This window comes from Salvelinus fontinalis, chromosome 7, assembly GCF_029448725.1.
Source record: "Salvelinus fontinalis isolate EN_2023a chromosome 7, ASM2944872v1, whole genome shotgun sequence".
Classification (NCBI taxonomy): domain Eukaryota; kingdom Metazoa; phylum Chordata; class Actinopteri; order Salmoniformes; family Salmonidae; genus Salvelinus; species Salvelinus fontinalis.
In genome coordinates, this window is record NC_074671.1 from 42,611,314 (window position 1) to 42,629,673 (window position 18,360).

The following is an 18,360-nucleotide window of genomic DNA, read 5'->3' on the forward strand; positions in this document are numbered from 1 at the left end:
ATATTCCATTAAAAATCAGCCGTTTCCAGCTAATTTAGTTATTTACAATATTAACAATGTCTACATTGCATTTCTGATCAATTTTATGTTATTTTAATAGACCAAAAAAATAGCTTTTATTTCAAAAACAAGTGACCCCAAACTTTTGAACGGTAGTGTATATTTGTAGGATATTTTGGCAGTTATGCAATGACAGAGAGGAGAAACAGATTGAACGTTTGGAGCGGGGATTGAACCTCAGTCTCCGGTGGGGAGAGGAGTGTACATGTGTCTAAGCCGGGAAAGTTAATAGAATACCACGAGCTTACCTGGCACGTCACAGCCCAATATTTCCACTCTCATCCCGATCCCGGCAGGAGACCACCTCTCTGGATAGATCCTGATGAACTGGGCCAGGGTCTCCTCAAAACGGCGTAGCTCAGGGGTGTCGTAGTGGGTATTCCCCTCAAATATCTGCAACACGCAAACAGAAATAAAGCAGAAATATTTAAATGTACTGTGGCAAAAATCTTTGTGTAGATTATTTAAATGAGTATAATCATACTTTACACTGACATGCACGCACACACAACCCCAACATCACCCCCATCCTACACATGTCCCCCTCCCCCACACTCACCTTGGGCTGGCTGGTCTTGCTGTCCATAACGTACCCCCAGTCCTTCCCGTCTAGACTGTGAGCCACGCGGTACTTCCTCACAAAGGCCCTGTTGTCCGTGCTGCTTGTCCCCTCTCCGCCCCTCGCCCCCTGGGTAATAATCCCCCCGACAGTCTTGGGGACACCCAGGTCCACTTGGAGCCACTCCTCTCCAGCCAGGGGCTGAGCGGGGCTGGGGAACCAGCCTGAGTGGCTGCCCACAAGGCGGGCATTCCCAGGGGACCACAGCATGTCTCGAGCTGACGAGGCTGAGATCTGGGCGTCAGGGAGCAGGCCAGAGAGGAGGCCCTGCATCTCTGAACACGGAGCATCTGAAGTTATGGAAGAAGATGAGTGGGGAGAGGGATGGGGAAGGGAGGGGGAGTGGGAAGGGAAATTATTGATCAAAATCCCCTTTATTGGGTCAATGTTATACATTACACAAAACTATCACATTTCAACCCTCACATATTATCTGTAAAAGAAGCAACGAGAGAGAAGGAGGGAGAGAAGGGGAGGGGTTCCAGGAGATGATAGAGGAGGAGGAGAGAGAGATGGAACTAGGAGAGAGAAGAAAGAAAGAGCGAGGGAGAATGGTAGGGGAAAGAGCGAGAGAAAGAGGACGGTAGAGGAGATTAGCGAGGAAGAGACCGAGGGAGAAACAGGGGAGAGAAGACCAGAGACAAGACGAGACAGAGGGAGTGAGACCGAGCGAGGAGAGAGAGAGAGGAGAGCATTAGTAGGGTTGACGGTTTAAGAGCACACAGATCAAAGTTTCATGCTGTTATGTCACAGCACTGGCAATGAATGTAAATTATGGATAAATGACAACAGAAATGTATGTGTGTGTGTGTGTGTGTATGTGAGTGTGTGTATCGACGTGAGGTCATCGTGCTTGTCTTCAAGTGACTATGTGTGTACCTGAACGGTGAGAGCCAGTCTAACATGCACTTGCAATACTAGCTAATGAGTGGTTCTCTCTCTCCCTCTGTGAATCACAGTTCAAGGTTTACAAGTGAACAAGAGTGTCATGAATGATGGATTGTGACCCTTTCTTGTGACATACTGCATCTGCGAGATTGTATGGGGTTGAGAGAAAGTAGGCCGATATCCTGAAGTCAAAAACAGTTTAAAGGGCAGGAGAGGGAGAGGAAGAGGAAAACGGGGAGAGACAGAGAATTATTCAAAGGTAGAGAAAGGATATTGATAGAGAGAATTGGAGTAGGTGGAGAGGGAGCGAGAGGGGGAGAAAAAGTGAAAAGCAAGAACAGAGTATGGAATGAGAGAGAAAATGAAAGCGAGAGAAAATAATGATTACGAGGGAGAAATTTAGGAGAAGGAGGAAGGGGAGCAGAAACATAGTGGAAAGGTAGAGAGAGTGAGAGTGAGGGAAAAAAGACGAATGCGGACGAGGAAGTGATTGGAGACATGCTGGCTGAGAACGGAGTAAAACTTTGATTAGACTAATGCTCTGGTTGCTGTCGGAAGTTCTTATGTATGCGTGTGTGAGTGTGTGTGTGTGTGTGTGTGCTCATGTTACTGCGTAGTTAATGCATAAACTGGCTGGCATTTCTTCTAAGGGAATTTTTAAAGTTTCTTCACTGAGAGCAGGAGATGCCGGAACACATTTTGTCTCTCAAAAATACTCTGTTTTGACGTGCAGTGGGACAGAGGATATAATGTAAAAGATGCCTCAAGTATCTAAGTCAAAATAACTGAGACGTCTCTTTTCCCTTGGCTCCCTCTCACACACACCTATGATCTGGCAGCCGTAGAGCTCGAAACGCAGGGCAATGCCGTTCTTCCAGTTCTGAGGCCGGATGCGTACGAAGCGGGCTAAGACGGGCTGGGGTATGCGGTTCAACACCACCTCAGATGGGTCTGTGTTCGCATGGAACGTCTGGAGAACACACAAAGAGGGGTATACGGTTAGACGTTTATACCAATCAAAAGATACCACACACATTTTATACCACACACACATCAGCAGTGCTAGGGCACAGTGTTGAAGGTGGCCAAACACCGACAGAAGTGGATAGCCTTTGTTGCTGCCCGATGCATCAGCCGGCGTGATGGGGATGAGTAAATGAGTGAGTGACACAGTGAGAAGAGAGGATTGCCGCGCTCAATTTCTTGACCGTAAATCGCTCTGGATAAGAGCATCTGCTAAATTACCAAAATGTAAATGTTAGTTAAATCTGCAGGTGCGTGGAGCTATGAGCTGTGCGTGTCGAAGAGGGGCTTTTTGTCCTCACATTCCAAACAATAATTTTGGGACAAAAAGTGAAAAGGTGTGCGAGCAAGTTTTCAGTTCTCTCTTCCTCGCAATCTCTCTCTCTACCACACACATCCATAGCCCGCAGTGTGAGTCTCGCTTCGCTGCACACACACAGAGCCCCAGCTAAGCACAGACAACCTAAACACAGATCCAATGACACCCACCCAGCTCTCTGTCTGTGTTTGTGGGGCAAACGGTGAGGGATGGTAGGGGTTTGGAAGGGCAGACACACACACGCAACGAACACACACACACATCCCAACCACACACACACTCCCTTTCCCACACCGCACACACACACTACCACCCTGGGGGGACTGAACAGTGGACAGAAATGCTTGGTGGACATGACAGGGCAAGGTCGGACAGGATTGGGCGTTCTGTAACAATAACAGGAAGTCTCTGCAGGAGGGCAGGACAAGACCAGGGACTACTTCCTGTGGCATCCGTCCTGAACGTCCACCCCACTCCTTACACCTCCCTTCCTCTCTTGACCCCTCAGGGAGCGAGGTTAGAGGGTAAATGTGACTGTAGGAGAGGAGCCTCTCCCTTGTTTAGAGGAAGGACACAGACAGACAACAGACGTCCCCTCATGCTTGTGGGAGGAACCAATGGTGAGAGACGTCTGACCCACCTCATGTCCTATCCCTCTATCCGGTCTGGAGGTCTTCCACCAACCACACCCCATAAAAACATCTCTCTCTCTCTCTCTCTCTCTCTCTCTCTCTCTCTCTCTCTCTCTCTCTCTCTCTCTCTCTCTCTCTCTCTCTCTCTCTCTCTCTCTCTCTCTCTCTGTATGTAGTGCACTACAAAGGCAATAGAGTGCCATTTGGGACACAGACACTGTAGAAACGTGTATTGTGGCCTAAAATGCACCAGATTGACAGCCAGGGAGAGTCGTTACACCAACTGACCACAGAGGGCGCCAGAGCTAGAGGTTTTAACAAGGCTTATTTAGAGCAATGTTTTTGCATGAAATGCCGGCCTACTGTCATATGCAATGTAGGCCTATAGTCAAATACTTGAATGTGCTTTCAATGCGCCTCTTTCGCTCTTCTCCTTTGTGTCTATGGTAATTCTCTCGCTTTCTCTCTCTCTCTCTCTTTCACTCTCTATATCATTACTTGTCTGTTCTTCTCTCTGACTTTATTTGTATTATATTTTCCTCCCCTCTCCTCTATGTATCGGAGGCTATAATCATTCTGCCAACCTTTCCTTCACTCCCTCTTCCTCTTCCTCACTATAGTCTTTTCACTCTCTCTATCTCTTCCGATCTTCCTCTCCCTGTGTCCGAGGCCACTCTGTCCCCTGGTATTTTGTTTGGCCCTGTGCACTGCTTATGCTCATACGCATGTGTGTGTGTGTGTTAACCTAACACCCATGAGTCCAAACCATAAACCGCCCTCCAGAAGTAAACATAGCCAGTTCTCACCTACTGCCAGATGGTATAGAGATAATGTCACTTATCTTTTAATGGCCCAAACAACCATTCGCCACACAGATTTGTCCTTAGACTTAAAACGACATTTTAGAACTTCATTTTGTGATGTTCGACATTCAACATAACTTTTTTTTTTGGGGGGGGGGGCATGAGGGCGTGAGGGAGGGTTTTTAGAAAATAAAGAAGGATATGAGAGAGGGAGAAATAGAGAGAGAGGGTGGGGATGGTTGAAGGAGAGTCATGCTGCAGACATCCCCAGTCCCCTCTGTTTCCTCTTCCTCTCTCTAGTTACATCCTTACCCCTTACCCCTGACCTCAATTACCCTATCAGCAGGGTCAAAAGTCATTCCGCTCATTAGACACCTGGACATTTGCTGGAAACGTGAAGGGTCATAAAGTTGTGTGTGTGTGTGTGTGTGTGTGTGTGTGTGTGTGTGTGTGTGTGTGTGTGTGTGTGTGTGTGTGTGTGTGTGTGTGTGTGCGTGCGCGTGCGTGCGTGTGTGTGTGTGGGGGTTAGAGTTGATGTGCATGAGTTTTTGTTAGAACATGTGTACGCTCTATGTACATCATATGTGTTCATGCAAATTACATGAGTGTGTTATTGTATGTGATGGTATGGGATGTGCTGCTCTGGCAGACTGTGGGTGTCATTCAGCCAGTCGTCTGGGCAAACCTTGTAATCTGCCTGACGACGGGAAGGAATAGGTGGGGGGGGGGTGACCAGTCTAGCTTCGCCCCTACTCAGCACACAGGGCAAAGAGAGCTAAATAATTAACATTGTCATGTTGTCTCCTCGTGTGGCAGGTCATGAAATTATAACGAACCCCCCCAACGAACCCCTTAACCCACCCTACCCTAGCCCTACTGCACCACTTCACACATATACACACCCCGGAAACCCTCCCACATTTATGTGACGGTCAAATGCCTGGAGCGGATGGACACCGGCGGGACAGAGGCACCGTGGATATTTAACTATTGATGACCCTCCGGAGAAGAATGAGGTCACGGCGAAAGAGAGGGAGTGTGTGCAGAGTAGTGGAAGGAGATCGTGTCAGACTGGGCTGAGTCTCCCAGATGAAAACAGTTCTCTAAAAACAAGATGGGGAGAAAACAAAGAATAACAAATGGAGATCTACTGTAGAGAGAGAGAGAGAGAGAGAAAGTAGAGAGAGAAGCTCAACTCATCCCGAGATGATCCATTTGCCTTCTCTCTCTGCCCCCCCCCCCCCCCCCCCCCCCCCCCCCCCCCCCTCTCTCCCTGTCCCGGTGCTTTTGGCACAACGCTGCCGTCTCTGCTGTGTTTCCCTTGAAGCTGATGGCACCACAGGGAGATGTGGCCAAGCTCTGCACAAGACATTATTCTCTGTCTGTCTTTCTATCCATCCCCCTCCCTCCCTCCCGCCTTCCGTTTCTCGCTCTGTATGAAGATGTTGACAATTGGTTCCAACTGGCTGCTTTCCACTAGTGGCTTGAAGAGGGGGCCAGCAGGGCTGAGGAGTGTGTGTGTGTGTGTGTGTGTGTGTGTGTGTGTGTGTGTGTGTGTGTGTGTGTGTGTGTGTGTGTGTGTGTGTGTGTGTGTGTGTGTGTGTATGCTGAGGTACAGCACTCCTTAGAAATGGTCTCCCACCCCCTCACACAGTTGTTTTTGTCAATGTCTCCCACTCTGCCCCACTTCCCTCATTTCGCTCTCATCACACTGCAAGTGTGTGCGTGGTTTGGTGTGTGGGTGAGTGTGTGTGTGTGTGTGTGTGTTAGGTGTATGTGTGTCTACATGCCTATGTGTGTGTGTGTCTATGTGCTTGAGTGTGTAGACATGCCTGTGTATATGTTTGTGTGTGTGTGTGTGTGTGTGTGTCTACGTGCCTGCGTAAATGTGTGTGTTTCTACATTTGAGTGTGTGTGTTTGACACAGCTAGTGTGTGTGACTGAGAGTAACAGGCTGTAACTGCAGTGTGGGCTGTTTTTCTCCCAGGTTACAGGGTGGCAGATTTAGCACAGTAAGACAATGCATTTCCGCGACACACACCGTGTCTGTTTATTATTTGGGCTAATGTGATTCCCCCATTCAGGCACAATGTGTGTTTGTGTGCGCGAATGTGAATGCATGTGTGTATGTCTTTATGAGTAAATGTGTGTATGTGTATGTGAGAAAGCTGTGTCAAGTAACGATGTGCATGTGTGAGTAGTATGATGCCTATTTAATAAATCACACATGCTCCAACAATAAACTGTCAGTCCCACACAGAGGAAGAGGAATAGCAATTTGGCACAAAAGGAACTCTATGCTATGATGCCATTTCAGTCAAAATCATAGACATGGGGTGTATTTACTAGGAACCAAACTGAAGCAAACAGGCTGAAAAAGGGGAGGGAGCCAACTGAATTTGCCCAATAAGAATTGCTTCTTTTTGTTTTTCTGTTTGCTACGGCGTGCACTAATGACTAAGACCCTGGTGCTACTTGCGTGATTCTTCAGATCCGCTTTATGAGAACGGTTTCCAACCTTGATGTTTCCAACCTTCTGTCGCTCACTACGGAACAATGACTAAGAGACCTCCAGCTGCTGTATCCGTGTGTCGGCACCCTGCTCCCACACACACACACACACACACACACACACACACACACACACACACACACACACACACACACACACACACACACACACACACACACACACACACACACACACACACACACACACACACACACACACACGCACATGCACACGCACACCAACACACACACATACAGCTCTGGAAAAAATTACATAGACATATTGCAAAATGATCAGTTTCTCTGGATTTACCATTTATAGGTACATTTAATCCTAGGTGAAATGTCAGAATAATACTAAAGAGAATGATTTATTTCAGCTTTTATTTCTTTCATCACATTCCCAGTGGGTCAGAAGTTTACATACACTCAATATTTGGCAGCATTGCCTTTAAATTGTTTAACTTGGGTCAAACGTTTCGGGTAGCCTTCCACAAGCTTCCCGAAACAAGTTGGGTGAATTTTGGCCCGTTCTTCCTGACAGAGCTGGTGTAACTGAGTCAGGTTTGTAGGCCTCCCTGCTTGCACACGCTTTTCAGTTCTGCCCACAAATTTTTCAAGGCTTTGTGATGGCCACTCCAAAACCTTGACTTTGTTGTCCCTAAGCCATTTTGCCACAACTTTGGAAGTATGCTTGGGGTCATTGTCCATTTGGAAGACCCATTTGAGACCAAGCTTTAACTTCCTGACTGATGTGTTGAGATGTTGCTTCAATATATCCACATATTTTTCCTTCCTCATGATGCCATCTATTTTGTGAAGTGCATCAGTCCCTCCTGCAGCAAATCCCCCCCACAACATGATGCTGCCACCCCCGTGCTTCATGGTTGGGATGGTGTTCTTCAGCTTGAAAGCCTCCCCCTTTTTCCTCCAAACATAATGATGGTCATTATGGCCAAACAGTTCTATTTTTGTTTCATCAGACCAGAGGACATTTCTCCAAAAAGTGCAATCTTTGTCCCTATGTGCAGTTGCAAACAGTAGTCTGGCTTTTTTATGGTGGTTTTGGAGCAGTGGCTTCTTCCTTGCTGAGCGGCCTTTCAGGTTATGTCGATATAGGACTCGTTTTACTGTGGATATAGATACTTTTGTACCTGTTTCCTCCAGCATCTTCACAAGGTCATTTGCTGTTGTTCTGGGATTGATTTGCATTTTTCGCACCAAAGTACATTCATCTCTAGGAGACAGAACGCGTCTCCTTCCTCAGCGGTATGACGACTGTGGTGTTGGTGTTTATACTTGCGTACTATTGTTTGTACAGATGAACGTGGTACCTTCAGGCGTTTGGAAATTGCTCCCAAGGATGACCCAGACTTTCTGAGGTCTTTCCCATGAAGTCAAGCAAAGAGGCACTGAGTTTGAAGGTAGGCCTTGAACTACATCCACAGGTACACCTCCAATTAACTCATTATGTCAATTAGCCTATCAGAAGCTTCTAAAGCCATGACATCATTTTCGGGAATTTTCCAAGCTGTTTAAAGGCAGTCAACTTAGTGTATGTAAACTTCTGACCCACTGGAATTGTGATACAGTGAATTATAAGTGAAATAATCTGTTTTTAAACAATTGTTGGAAAAATGACTTGTGTCATGCACAAAGTAGATGTCCAAACCGCCTTGCCAAAACGATAGTTTGTTAACAAGAAATGTGTCGAGTGGTTGAAAAACTAGTTATAATGACTCCAACCTAAGTGTATGTACACTTCCGACTTCAACTGTATGTGTTTGGGTAAAATGAAATTATTTATTTTATTCTATAAACTACTGACAACATTTCTCCCAAATAAAACTATTGTCATTTAGAAAATGTATTTGCAGAAAATGACAACTGGTCAAAAATAACAACATTTCACAGTGGGTGCGAGACCTGGAGAGGCCTACAAGCCACAGTGTCTTGCACCCACTGTGAAATCTGGTGGAGGATCGGTGATGATCTGGGGGTGCTTCAGCAAGGCTGGAATCGGACAGATTAATCTTTGTGAAGGACGCATGAATCAAGCCACGTACAAGGTTGTCCTGGAAGAAAAACAATCCCAACTCTGAGGATTGGTTTTTCCAGCAGGACAATGCTCCATGCCACACAGCCAGGTCAATCAAGGTGTGGGTGGAGGACCACCAGATCAAGACCCTGTCATGGCCAGCCCAATCTCCAGACCTGAACCACAATGAAAACCTCTGGAATGTGATCAAGAGGAAGATGGATGGTCACAAGCCATCAAGGAAAGCTGAGCTGCTTGAATTCTTGTGCCAGGAGTGGCATGAAGTCACCCAACATCAATGTGAAAGACTGGTAGAGAGCATGTCAAGACGCATGAAAGCTGTGATTGAAAATCAGGGTTATTCCACCAAATATTGATTTCTGAACTCTTCCTAAGTTAAAACATTAGTATTGTGTTGTTTAAAAATGAAAATGAACTTATTTTCTTTGCATTATTCGAGGTCTGCTAACACTGCATATTTTTGGTTATTTTGACCAGTTGTCATTTTCTGCAAATAAATGATCTAAATGACAATATTATTTGGGGGAATTTGGGAGAAATGTTGTCAGTAGTTTCTAGAATAAAACAAAAAAGTCAATTTTATCCAAACACATACCTATATAAAGTAAAACCAGAGAAACTGATAATTTTGCAGTGGTCTCTTAATTTTTTCCAGAGCTGTATGGGCACCCATACAGGCAGGCATCCTCACACACTCACACACACACTTCTGCACATAAATAAATACAGACGCAGACATGCACAGACTCATAGACAAACACATCCTGCAAACACACACACATGCTCAGCAGACGGACAGGATGTCCCAATCCCTTCACTCATACTGTAGTTGACTTATACCTGACGACATATCACCAGTGGGACATGCACGCGCACACAAACACACACACACACACACACACACACACACACACACACACACACGCACGCACACACACACACACACACACACACACACACACACACACACACACACACACACACACACACACACACACACACACACATATATGAACACACATTCCCCCCACACACACACTCCGACACTCCCATAACCAGCCCATTGGTTTAGCTAGAAACTAACTGTTAAATGACAATCAGAAGGGCAAATCTCCTTTCATTGCCATGCCCCCCATCGTGTTCCCTGGTTTAAACACTTAAAGGATCTCTAAGGGCTTAGGGCCTTAGGGCCAGGCTAACTCGAACTCTGTGTGTCTGTCAGACGCCACCATTGTTGGATTAACTGTCACGGAACATACATATGGACAGGGGACGTTCTATCTTGTACGGCTCCAGATAACGTCCACTGAGAGGGCATTGAAAGAGGCGGTTAGAATGAGTATCGTGACCTGTTTCTACGAGGTTTAGGGTGTGTGCGTGTGTGTGCGTGTGTGTGCGTGTACCAGACCTGTGCGTGTGTATGAACCAATATAATAGTCTAAAATGTACAAACCCCGCCCATCTATTTAAACCTACGTCTGGTACGCACATTCTGTATGTAAATGAACGTTCTGGATATTACTAGACAGACTGTGACCCCCCCCCCCCCCCCCCAACCCTACACACACACACCCCAGTCCAGACAGTCTGCTCTAAGGTCAGGTGGTATGTGTGTGTGGTGGGGGGGGGGGGGGGGGGGGGATTTCCAGCTGTTGAGTTTTTGAAATTTAATTCTAAATCCATTTCCTCAAATAATCGCCTCACAGACATTGTATGCCCCCCACTGCCACCGAAAGCTGAAACAGACACACAGGGGCCCCAGGGAGGGAGAAAGGAGGTTGGGATTAAAAAAGCTGATGACTCTCCCCCTCTCTACAGTCCACGGTGGCTTTAACGTAAACTCAGCAAAAAAATTAACGCTCCTTTTTCAGGACCCCAAAGATAATCCGAAACACTGTTTCCCATGCTTGTTCAATGAACCATAAACAATTAATGAACATGCACCTGTGGAACGGTCGTTAAGACACTAACAGCTTACAGACGGTAGGCAATTAAGGTCACAGTACTGAAAACTTAGGACAATATAGAGGCCTTTCTACTGACGCTGAAAAACACCAAAAGAAAGACGCCCAGGGTCCCTGCTCATCTGCGTGAACATGCCTTAGACATGCTTTAAGGAGGCATGAGGACTGCAGATGTGGCCAGGGCAAGAAATTGCAATGTCCGTACTGCGAGACGCCGAAGACAGCGCTACAGGGAGACAGGATGGACAGCTGATCGTCCTCGCAGTGGCAGACCACGTGTAACAACACCTGCACAGGATCAGTACATCCGAACATGACACCTGCGGGACAGGTACAGGATGGCAACAACAACTGCCCGAGTTACACCAGGAACGCACAATCCCTCCATCAGTGCTCAGACTGTCCGCAATAGGCTGAGAAAGGCAGGACTGAGGGCTTGTAGGCATGTTGTAAGGCAGGTCCTCACCAGACATCACCGGTAACAACGTCGCCTATGGGCACAAACCCACCGTCGTTGGACCAGACAGGACTGGCAAAAAGTGCTCTTCACTGACGAGTTGCGGTTTTGTCTCGATGGTCGGATTCGCGTTTATCGTCGAAGGAATGAGCGTTACACCGAGGCCTGTACTCTGGAGTGGGATTGATTTGGAGGTGAAGGGTCCGTCATGGTCTGGGGCCGTGTGTCACAGCATCATCGTACTGAGCTTGTTGTCATTGCAGCCAATCTCAATGCTGTGCGTTACAGGGAAGACATCCTCCTACCTCATGTGGTACCTTCCCGCAGGCTCATCCTGACATGACACTCCAGCATGACAATGCCACTAGCCATACTGCTCGTTCTGTGCGTGATTTCCTGCAAGACAGGAATGTCAGTGTTCTGCCTTGGCCAGCAAAGAGCCCAGATCTCAATCCCATTGAACATGTTTGGTACCTGTTGGATCTGAGGGTGAGGGCGAGGGCCATTCCCCCCCAGAAATGTCTGGGAACTTGCAGGTTCCTTGGTGGAAGAGTGGGGTAACATCTAACAGCAAAAAGTGGAAAATCTGGTGCAGTCCATGAGGAGGAGATGCACTGCAGTACTTAATGCAGCTGGTGGCCACACCAGATACTGACTGTTAATTTTGATTTTGACCCCCCCTTTGTTCAAGGACACATCATTACATTTCTGTTAGTCAGATGTCTGTGGAATTTGTTCAGTTTATGTCTCAGTTGTTGAATTTTGTTATGTTCATACAAATATTTACACATGTTAAGTTTGCTGAAAATAAATGCAGTTGACAGTGAGGATGTTTCTTTTTTTGCTGAGTTTACATATCTGGGTCAAAGTTCGCGTTTACATTGAGTATGAGTACTATATTCATACCTTATCCCATTGACAAACATAAACAAACTCAAGCATGCACGCACACACACACAAACCTCTTCCACACTCCAGCTGTGTTTACAACCCCACTGGTGTGTGTTTGTGTGTATGTAAAAGGATGATGAATTGCAGAGATAGATATGGGCACACAGAGGAGTCTATTGTTCATGTTTGGCAGGTTCCTCCCTCCTTCTTTCCATCTCTCCCTGCTTCCCTCTTTTCATTAATCTATCAGGAAGACACTTCATGGGATAGGGACATGACTCATGTCAATACACATTCCCAGCAGGAATCTCAAAATAAATCCCAGTCATTCCCACAGTATCATCGGAAGAGCACCAACAGAGCAGCTAACTCTCCTGGCCTTGATAACTGGGATATATTTCAGACAAATTAAGAACATTTTAATCTAGTTTTAGTCTGTATATTTGAATACAACAGCTTCAATACCTCCTCACTTAGGGCCAAACTACTCCCATTTTCAATATGGTTTAAATGGTTGGGTCAATCACACAAGCTTATAGAGATTCGTCTTGGGAGCAGTGTACTTTTGTATTACATGACCCATGTGGGAATTACATTGCATTTACATTTGAGTAATTTAAATGTCTGGATAGGACATGCTTATCCAGAGCAAATTGAACCAGCTAGTCTCCTAGCGGGCAAAACTGTTAGAAATGATGTCATTACAACCAATTTCACATTTCTTACGACGTTGTGTCAACTAGTTTTGCCAGCTAGGCTGCAGTTGAAAAAACTGATACACAACCAACTGAGACTTTGAGAACTGGGTTCCACATTGGAGTTCTAGGTTTTAGGTTCCACATTTGGTTCTAGGTTTCACATTTGGGTTCTAGGTTCCAGGTGCCACATTGGGGTTTTAGATTACCTTGTGATTCTTGCTGCCGTAGCGATAGGTCATCCAGTCCTCTCCATTGGTGCTGACCTCCAGCTTGAAGGTGGACACGTAGTAGGACTTCTGCGTCTCCTTGGAGACTGCTCCCTGGGTGGCGATGCCTGTCAGCACCTTGAGGAAGTGGAGGTCCACCTGGGAGAGAGAGAGGGAGAGAGAGGGAGAGAGAGACAGAGAGAGACAGAGAGAAAGAGAGAGGGAGAGAGGTAGAAGAGATTGAAAATAATGAGATACATTTCAGAAGAAGCGGAAGATACATTTCCATTTATTACAAATAGATGACAATAAAGTATCTATTTATTTGATTCCATTTTATTCTATTCTGCTCTATTCTTACCGTCCTCCATTTTTCCAGGCACAGAGAGAGAACGAGAGACCTAGTAGGTAAGGTTATTGGTACAATAGAGATATGACGTAACTATGCAGATCCTGCACTCCTTTGAGTCATTTACCCCCATAGATAGATCTATACATCACTGTCAGGTTAAGAGCTATGTCCATCGGTCACAAAGACAGTGGGGAGTGCTGTCAGGCCCTATGAGGCTGCTGTTGGGGAGGGAGAGCGGCATAAGGGAGAGGAGGTAAAAATCAATGGCACACTCTTCCACTGTTAACATCGCATTCCTGAGTAGCAAACTCATCTATCAAGTGACAGATAGCATCCTGCATCCGCTCCGCACACTGCATATTATCAAAACAGTGTTTGATTGTTTGTGTGTGTGTGTGTGTGTGTGTGTGTGTGTGTGTGTGTGTGTGTGTGTGTGTGTGTGTGTGTGTGTGTGTGTGTGTGTGTGTGTGTGTGTATGTGTGTGTGTGTGTGTGTGTGTGTGTGTGTGTGTGTGTGTGTGTGTGTGTGTGTGTGTGTGTGTGTGTGTGTGTGTGTGTGTGTGTGTGTGTGTGTGTGTGTGTGTGTGTGTGTGTGTGTGTGTGTGTGTGTGTGTGTGTGTGTGTGTGTGTGTGTGTGGGGGAGGGTGTGTGTGTGTATCTCTGTCTCTCGCTCTCCCTCTCTCGGTCTCTCTCGCTGTGTCTCTTTTTGACTGTCTGACCTGGATGTACTCCTTGGTGCTGTCCTCGCTGGGTGTCCAGGCGTTGTCGATGTTGTTGAGCCTGGCCTGGCGAGGGGACCAGCGGCCGTCGTAGAAGGAGGATGAGGCTGAGATCTGGTCATCCGAAATCTTCCCTGACTCCAGACCAAACGCTGTACTGCAGTGGAAAGCTGTGGAGAGGGGGGGGGGGGGGGGGGGGGGGGGGGTTAGAGGGGGAAGTGAGAGAAAAGGGCCAGGTGAGGGAGGGTGTTGTTAGGAGACAGAGAGTTTGGGGGAAAGAGGGGTACCAGAGTTAGAGGGGGAGAGACCAGAGGGGGGAGAAAGAGAGGTTGGGGAGAGGGAAAGAAAGAGAGAAAAGAGGGAGTGAAAGGCGAGATCAAGAGAGGTAGAGATAGAACGTGACTATGCAGACAATAGGACACATATAGAATGATAGAGGGAGAGAGAGATGGAAGGAGAGAGAGAGAAAAAGAAAGGGATATAGAATGCGAGAACAGGAGAACGAGAAAACGAAAGTCAGACGGACGGACAGAGACAGAGGGGTTGGGCTACTTACTGTCACTGACTTCTTTGTGTGTCATGTTGTAGCGGGCTGAGAAGCCGTCTTTGGCCACAGCCATGTCCGTGTGGAAGGACAGAGACAGTAAACCAGACGACGACTTGATCTCAGGAGGAATCTTAGTACCACAGTAACGACCAATCAGAGGGCCCACTGGAAACCCAGACAGACACAAATAGTTAGGAGGGATCTTCATGTAACATATACAGTATGTTTTCAGTGTTTGACAAAAACGGAAGAAAATACTTGTTAGACCTTCTAATTTATTTATTTCATAAAATAAAATCTTGCACGTTTATTCGATATCAACAAAGGATTCCTACACGCCTGCAAAAAAGCAAATTCGGATGTGTTTCCTATTTTTTATATATTTATTTCAGGATTTAACATGTTTTATTAGCATCAGTGTATTTTATTTTATGGAATGTGAGCATCTCCCATGAAAGTGCTTTTTAGTCCAGACATAGGCTTAAACTGGAGTAAGCAACTAATGAAACCGCTGAAGGTCTGTGTCTCAGCATGAGACTCTCCCTCTCGTGTGGTTTAGGCTGGGATTAAGACCCACTGTGGGGGCAGACTTTAGATTATACACTGCTGTCACCCAATCTTCTCAAACCCACCCAATCCCACCCAGCTCCCCAGGATTACAGACACACACACAATGTTCCTAAAGATTCCCCAAATCAGTTTTCCATTCCTTTCCTTCAGATCTAAAGACTCTTCAGTGTTCCGACTAATGTGCTTGATGGGGTTGGGCTCAATTCCATTTCAGTTCAGACAATCAAGGAAGTTAATTGAAATTCTTTATTCAAGTAATGAAAAAACGATTCTTGAATTGGAATTTCAACGAATATTGTCTCTCTTCTCTGAGTTAAAATGGAACTGATGCCCAATACTTTAGTTTTATTATATATAGTTTTAGTCTGTAAATGTAATGTACTTCCCACATAGGTCATGTAATAGAAAAGTACACTGCTCCCAAGACGAATCTTTATTAAGCTTGTGTGATTGACCCAACCATTTAAACCACATTGAAAATGGGAGTAGTTTGTCCCTAAGTGAGGAGGTATTGACGCTGTTGTATTGGGGCCCCCATTTCAAGTTTAAAATATTTGAGCAAGTGAGAGTCAAAATTCTCCTCTCTACTAATCTAACATCATCTTGCTCCCAGCCCCAGCGGTAGATACGAAGCGATTTGATGCCGCTCTCCAGAGCTTTCTCCCACTAGTGTTCCCCTTCCCTTCCTTTCCTGATCTCTCCTGATACCACTAGCATGTAGCTATGGTGCAATATGTAACTCTGCCCACAGGCGCCTCAACTCCACGGCAACCGATACCCCTCATGCACTGCACTCACACTATCGCTTCGGTGTGAAGTTTCCCCTAGGTACAGATCTAGGATTAGCTTCCCCTGCCCCAATCCTAACCTTAACTATTTGTGAGAAAAATGCCAAACTGACCCAAGAACAGCATCTAGGGGCAACTTCACCATACTCCCTATTACCAAACAGGAAGAGAGAGCTGTGTGATAATGGCAGATTGAAGCGAGGGGGAAGTGGGGCAAAGTAGGCGTGATGAAGGGGATGAATGGGAAACAGGTCATGGGAAAGTCCTGGGAGGTGTAGAATGGCTAATGCAGGAACGGGCTAGTTCCGGGATTGTTATTGAGACAAAGGCTGGAGGAAAAGCTTCATTGAGGTATTGTAGATGACGTGTGTGCGTATGTGTGTGTGTTTGTGTTCAAATACATGCAGGTACCTCATATAGTGTGTATGGGTGTGTGTATGAAATGGTATGTGTGAATGTGTGTGTAGACATGCATGTGTGTATGTGTCTGGTAAGCACTCACCCTGGGGCAGCCCGTCCCACACGTCCAGCCAGTCGTACTTGCAGTCTCCCTCTCCTGACAGCAGGGGATCGTTCTCCAGGTCAAAGGTCAAGAAGGTCAGGGTCACGTCCATGTGGGGCGGAGTTATGATGATGTAAGAACATTCCAGGTTGTGGGGGTACTTGTCAGGGAAGCCGGGGGACTCGATCACTCCGGAAGGACTGGTGAAATTCCGGAAACAGAATTCCGATCCTATGGAGAACACAGGCATGAGTAATTTACCACAGAGAAGCAATATTTTTTTTTACTAGTAGGGTATCTTTTTAAAGAAACTACATTTGTCACTGCAAGACAGCAATAATAGAATCCAGTTGCAGTTCATTGTGTAACTCACATATTCACATACACACGCATGCACGCGCATGCACTCTCTCACACACACAGAGTGGCAGGTACCCTAGTGGTTAAGAGTGTTGGGCCAGTAACCGAAAAGGTCGCTGGTTCCGAGCTGACTAGGTGAAAAATCTGTCGATGTGCCCTTGAACAAGGTACTTAACCCTAATTGCTTCAAGGTCGCCGTCAATAATGGCAGATCCCTGGCCATGACCCCACTCTCCGAGGGTGTCTCAGGGGGAGCTGGGATATTCAGAAAAACACATTTACATTTCACACCTCACACTCGTACAGGTTACCCTTCTTGTACACGCAGCGAAACAGGACAAATATAAGCAGCCCCATTTGACCTTTGACACACACACGCCTCATCATAAACCTCATAACCGTCCCCACAACCCACAGCCCAGTAAGCTCTGCGTTTACTCCCTTGCTTCAAAAAAAAGAGAAGAAGAGTGAAGAAAAACACATGCCAAAACAAACGGGGGTAAGCTCGCTAAGCGGCACGGCGTGTCGGCAGCTCATTAGCTATGCAGATTTATGCGCCCTGGGCGGCTCACCTTGAGCTCTCGACAGATGTGCCTCCCATATAAACTTACCCCTGAGTTACTGAGTGTTTATGGACGTGCACATTAATGATCTGTGTGCATGTCTCTCTCGCTCTCTCATTTATTCGAAGCACGGATCATATACACCTGCACCTTACAATCCCCAAACTCTCTGTGTTCCCACCTCTCACCCTCTCGCGCTGTCTCTCTCTCTCTCTCTCTCTCTTTCTTCCCTCTCCTCTACCTCTCTTGTTATTCAAAACATTGCTGGGACACACATACACGCATACTTACACCACGCAAACTGCGAATACACAGACTAGCTCTACCAACAGCACATAGCAATGATTCTGTGAGGGGCATGGCAAACAGAAAGAGCAGCAAAGAGGAAGAGGCAAAGCCCCCCCCCCCCCCCCCCCAGATCTGATTTGACCTTGTATGACCCTACTTCAACCACATCACAACAACCACAACCATCACCACGTGTAGTGTCTAAATGTTCTCACTATGTGTCTCCAAAGGCCGCATGTGTGTTGTGTGTGCGTGTGCGTGCGTGTGTGTGTGCTTGTGCATGTGTGTTGTCCATCCATGCATGTGTACATATATGTGTGTGTGTGCGTGTTTGTGTCTCCTGTGCCTCCATTGGTCAGTCAGACCCTCTCGTTTAACGAGTAGAGACAAGGCCAGTGTGATGCCTGCCTTAACCCGTCACTATGCCGACACTTTTATAGACCTCATGGAGATAGGGACTGCTGCCTTTTACCGCAGGAAGAGAGGAAACACACACACACACGCGCACACACACACGCACACACACACACAACAGACAAGTC

The 18,360-nt window shown here is 46.5% G+C and overlaps 1 protein-coding gene across 2 annotated transcripts in view; it reads right to left on the bottom strand.

Annotated features, from left to right (window-relative positions):
- The window catches only part of LOC129859496 (neuropilin-2-like), a 64,074-nt gene that overhangs the window by 23,689 nt on the left and 22,025 nt on the right, over positions 1-18,360 (bottom strand). For both annotated transcript variants that reach the window (XM_055929347.1, XM_055929348.1), the window contains exons 4-10: positions 16,608-16,838; positions 14,757-14,912; positions 14,201-14,370; positions 13,131-13,289; positions 2,393-2,537; positions 620-969; positions 309-453 (exon numbers count right to left, since the gene is read on the bottom strand). In XM_055929347.1, coding sequence (XP_055785322.1) covers positions 309-453; positions 620-969; positions 2,393-2,537; positions 13,131-13,289; positions 14,201-14,370; positions 14,757-14,912; positions 16,608-16,838 — 1,356 coding nt within the window. The remainder of the gene's footprint in view (positions 1-308; positions 454-619; positions 970-2,392; positions 2,538-13,130; positions 13,290-14,200; positions 14,371-14,756; positions 14,913-16,607; positions 16,839-18,360) is intronic.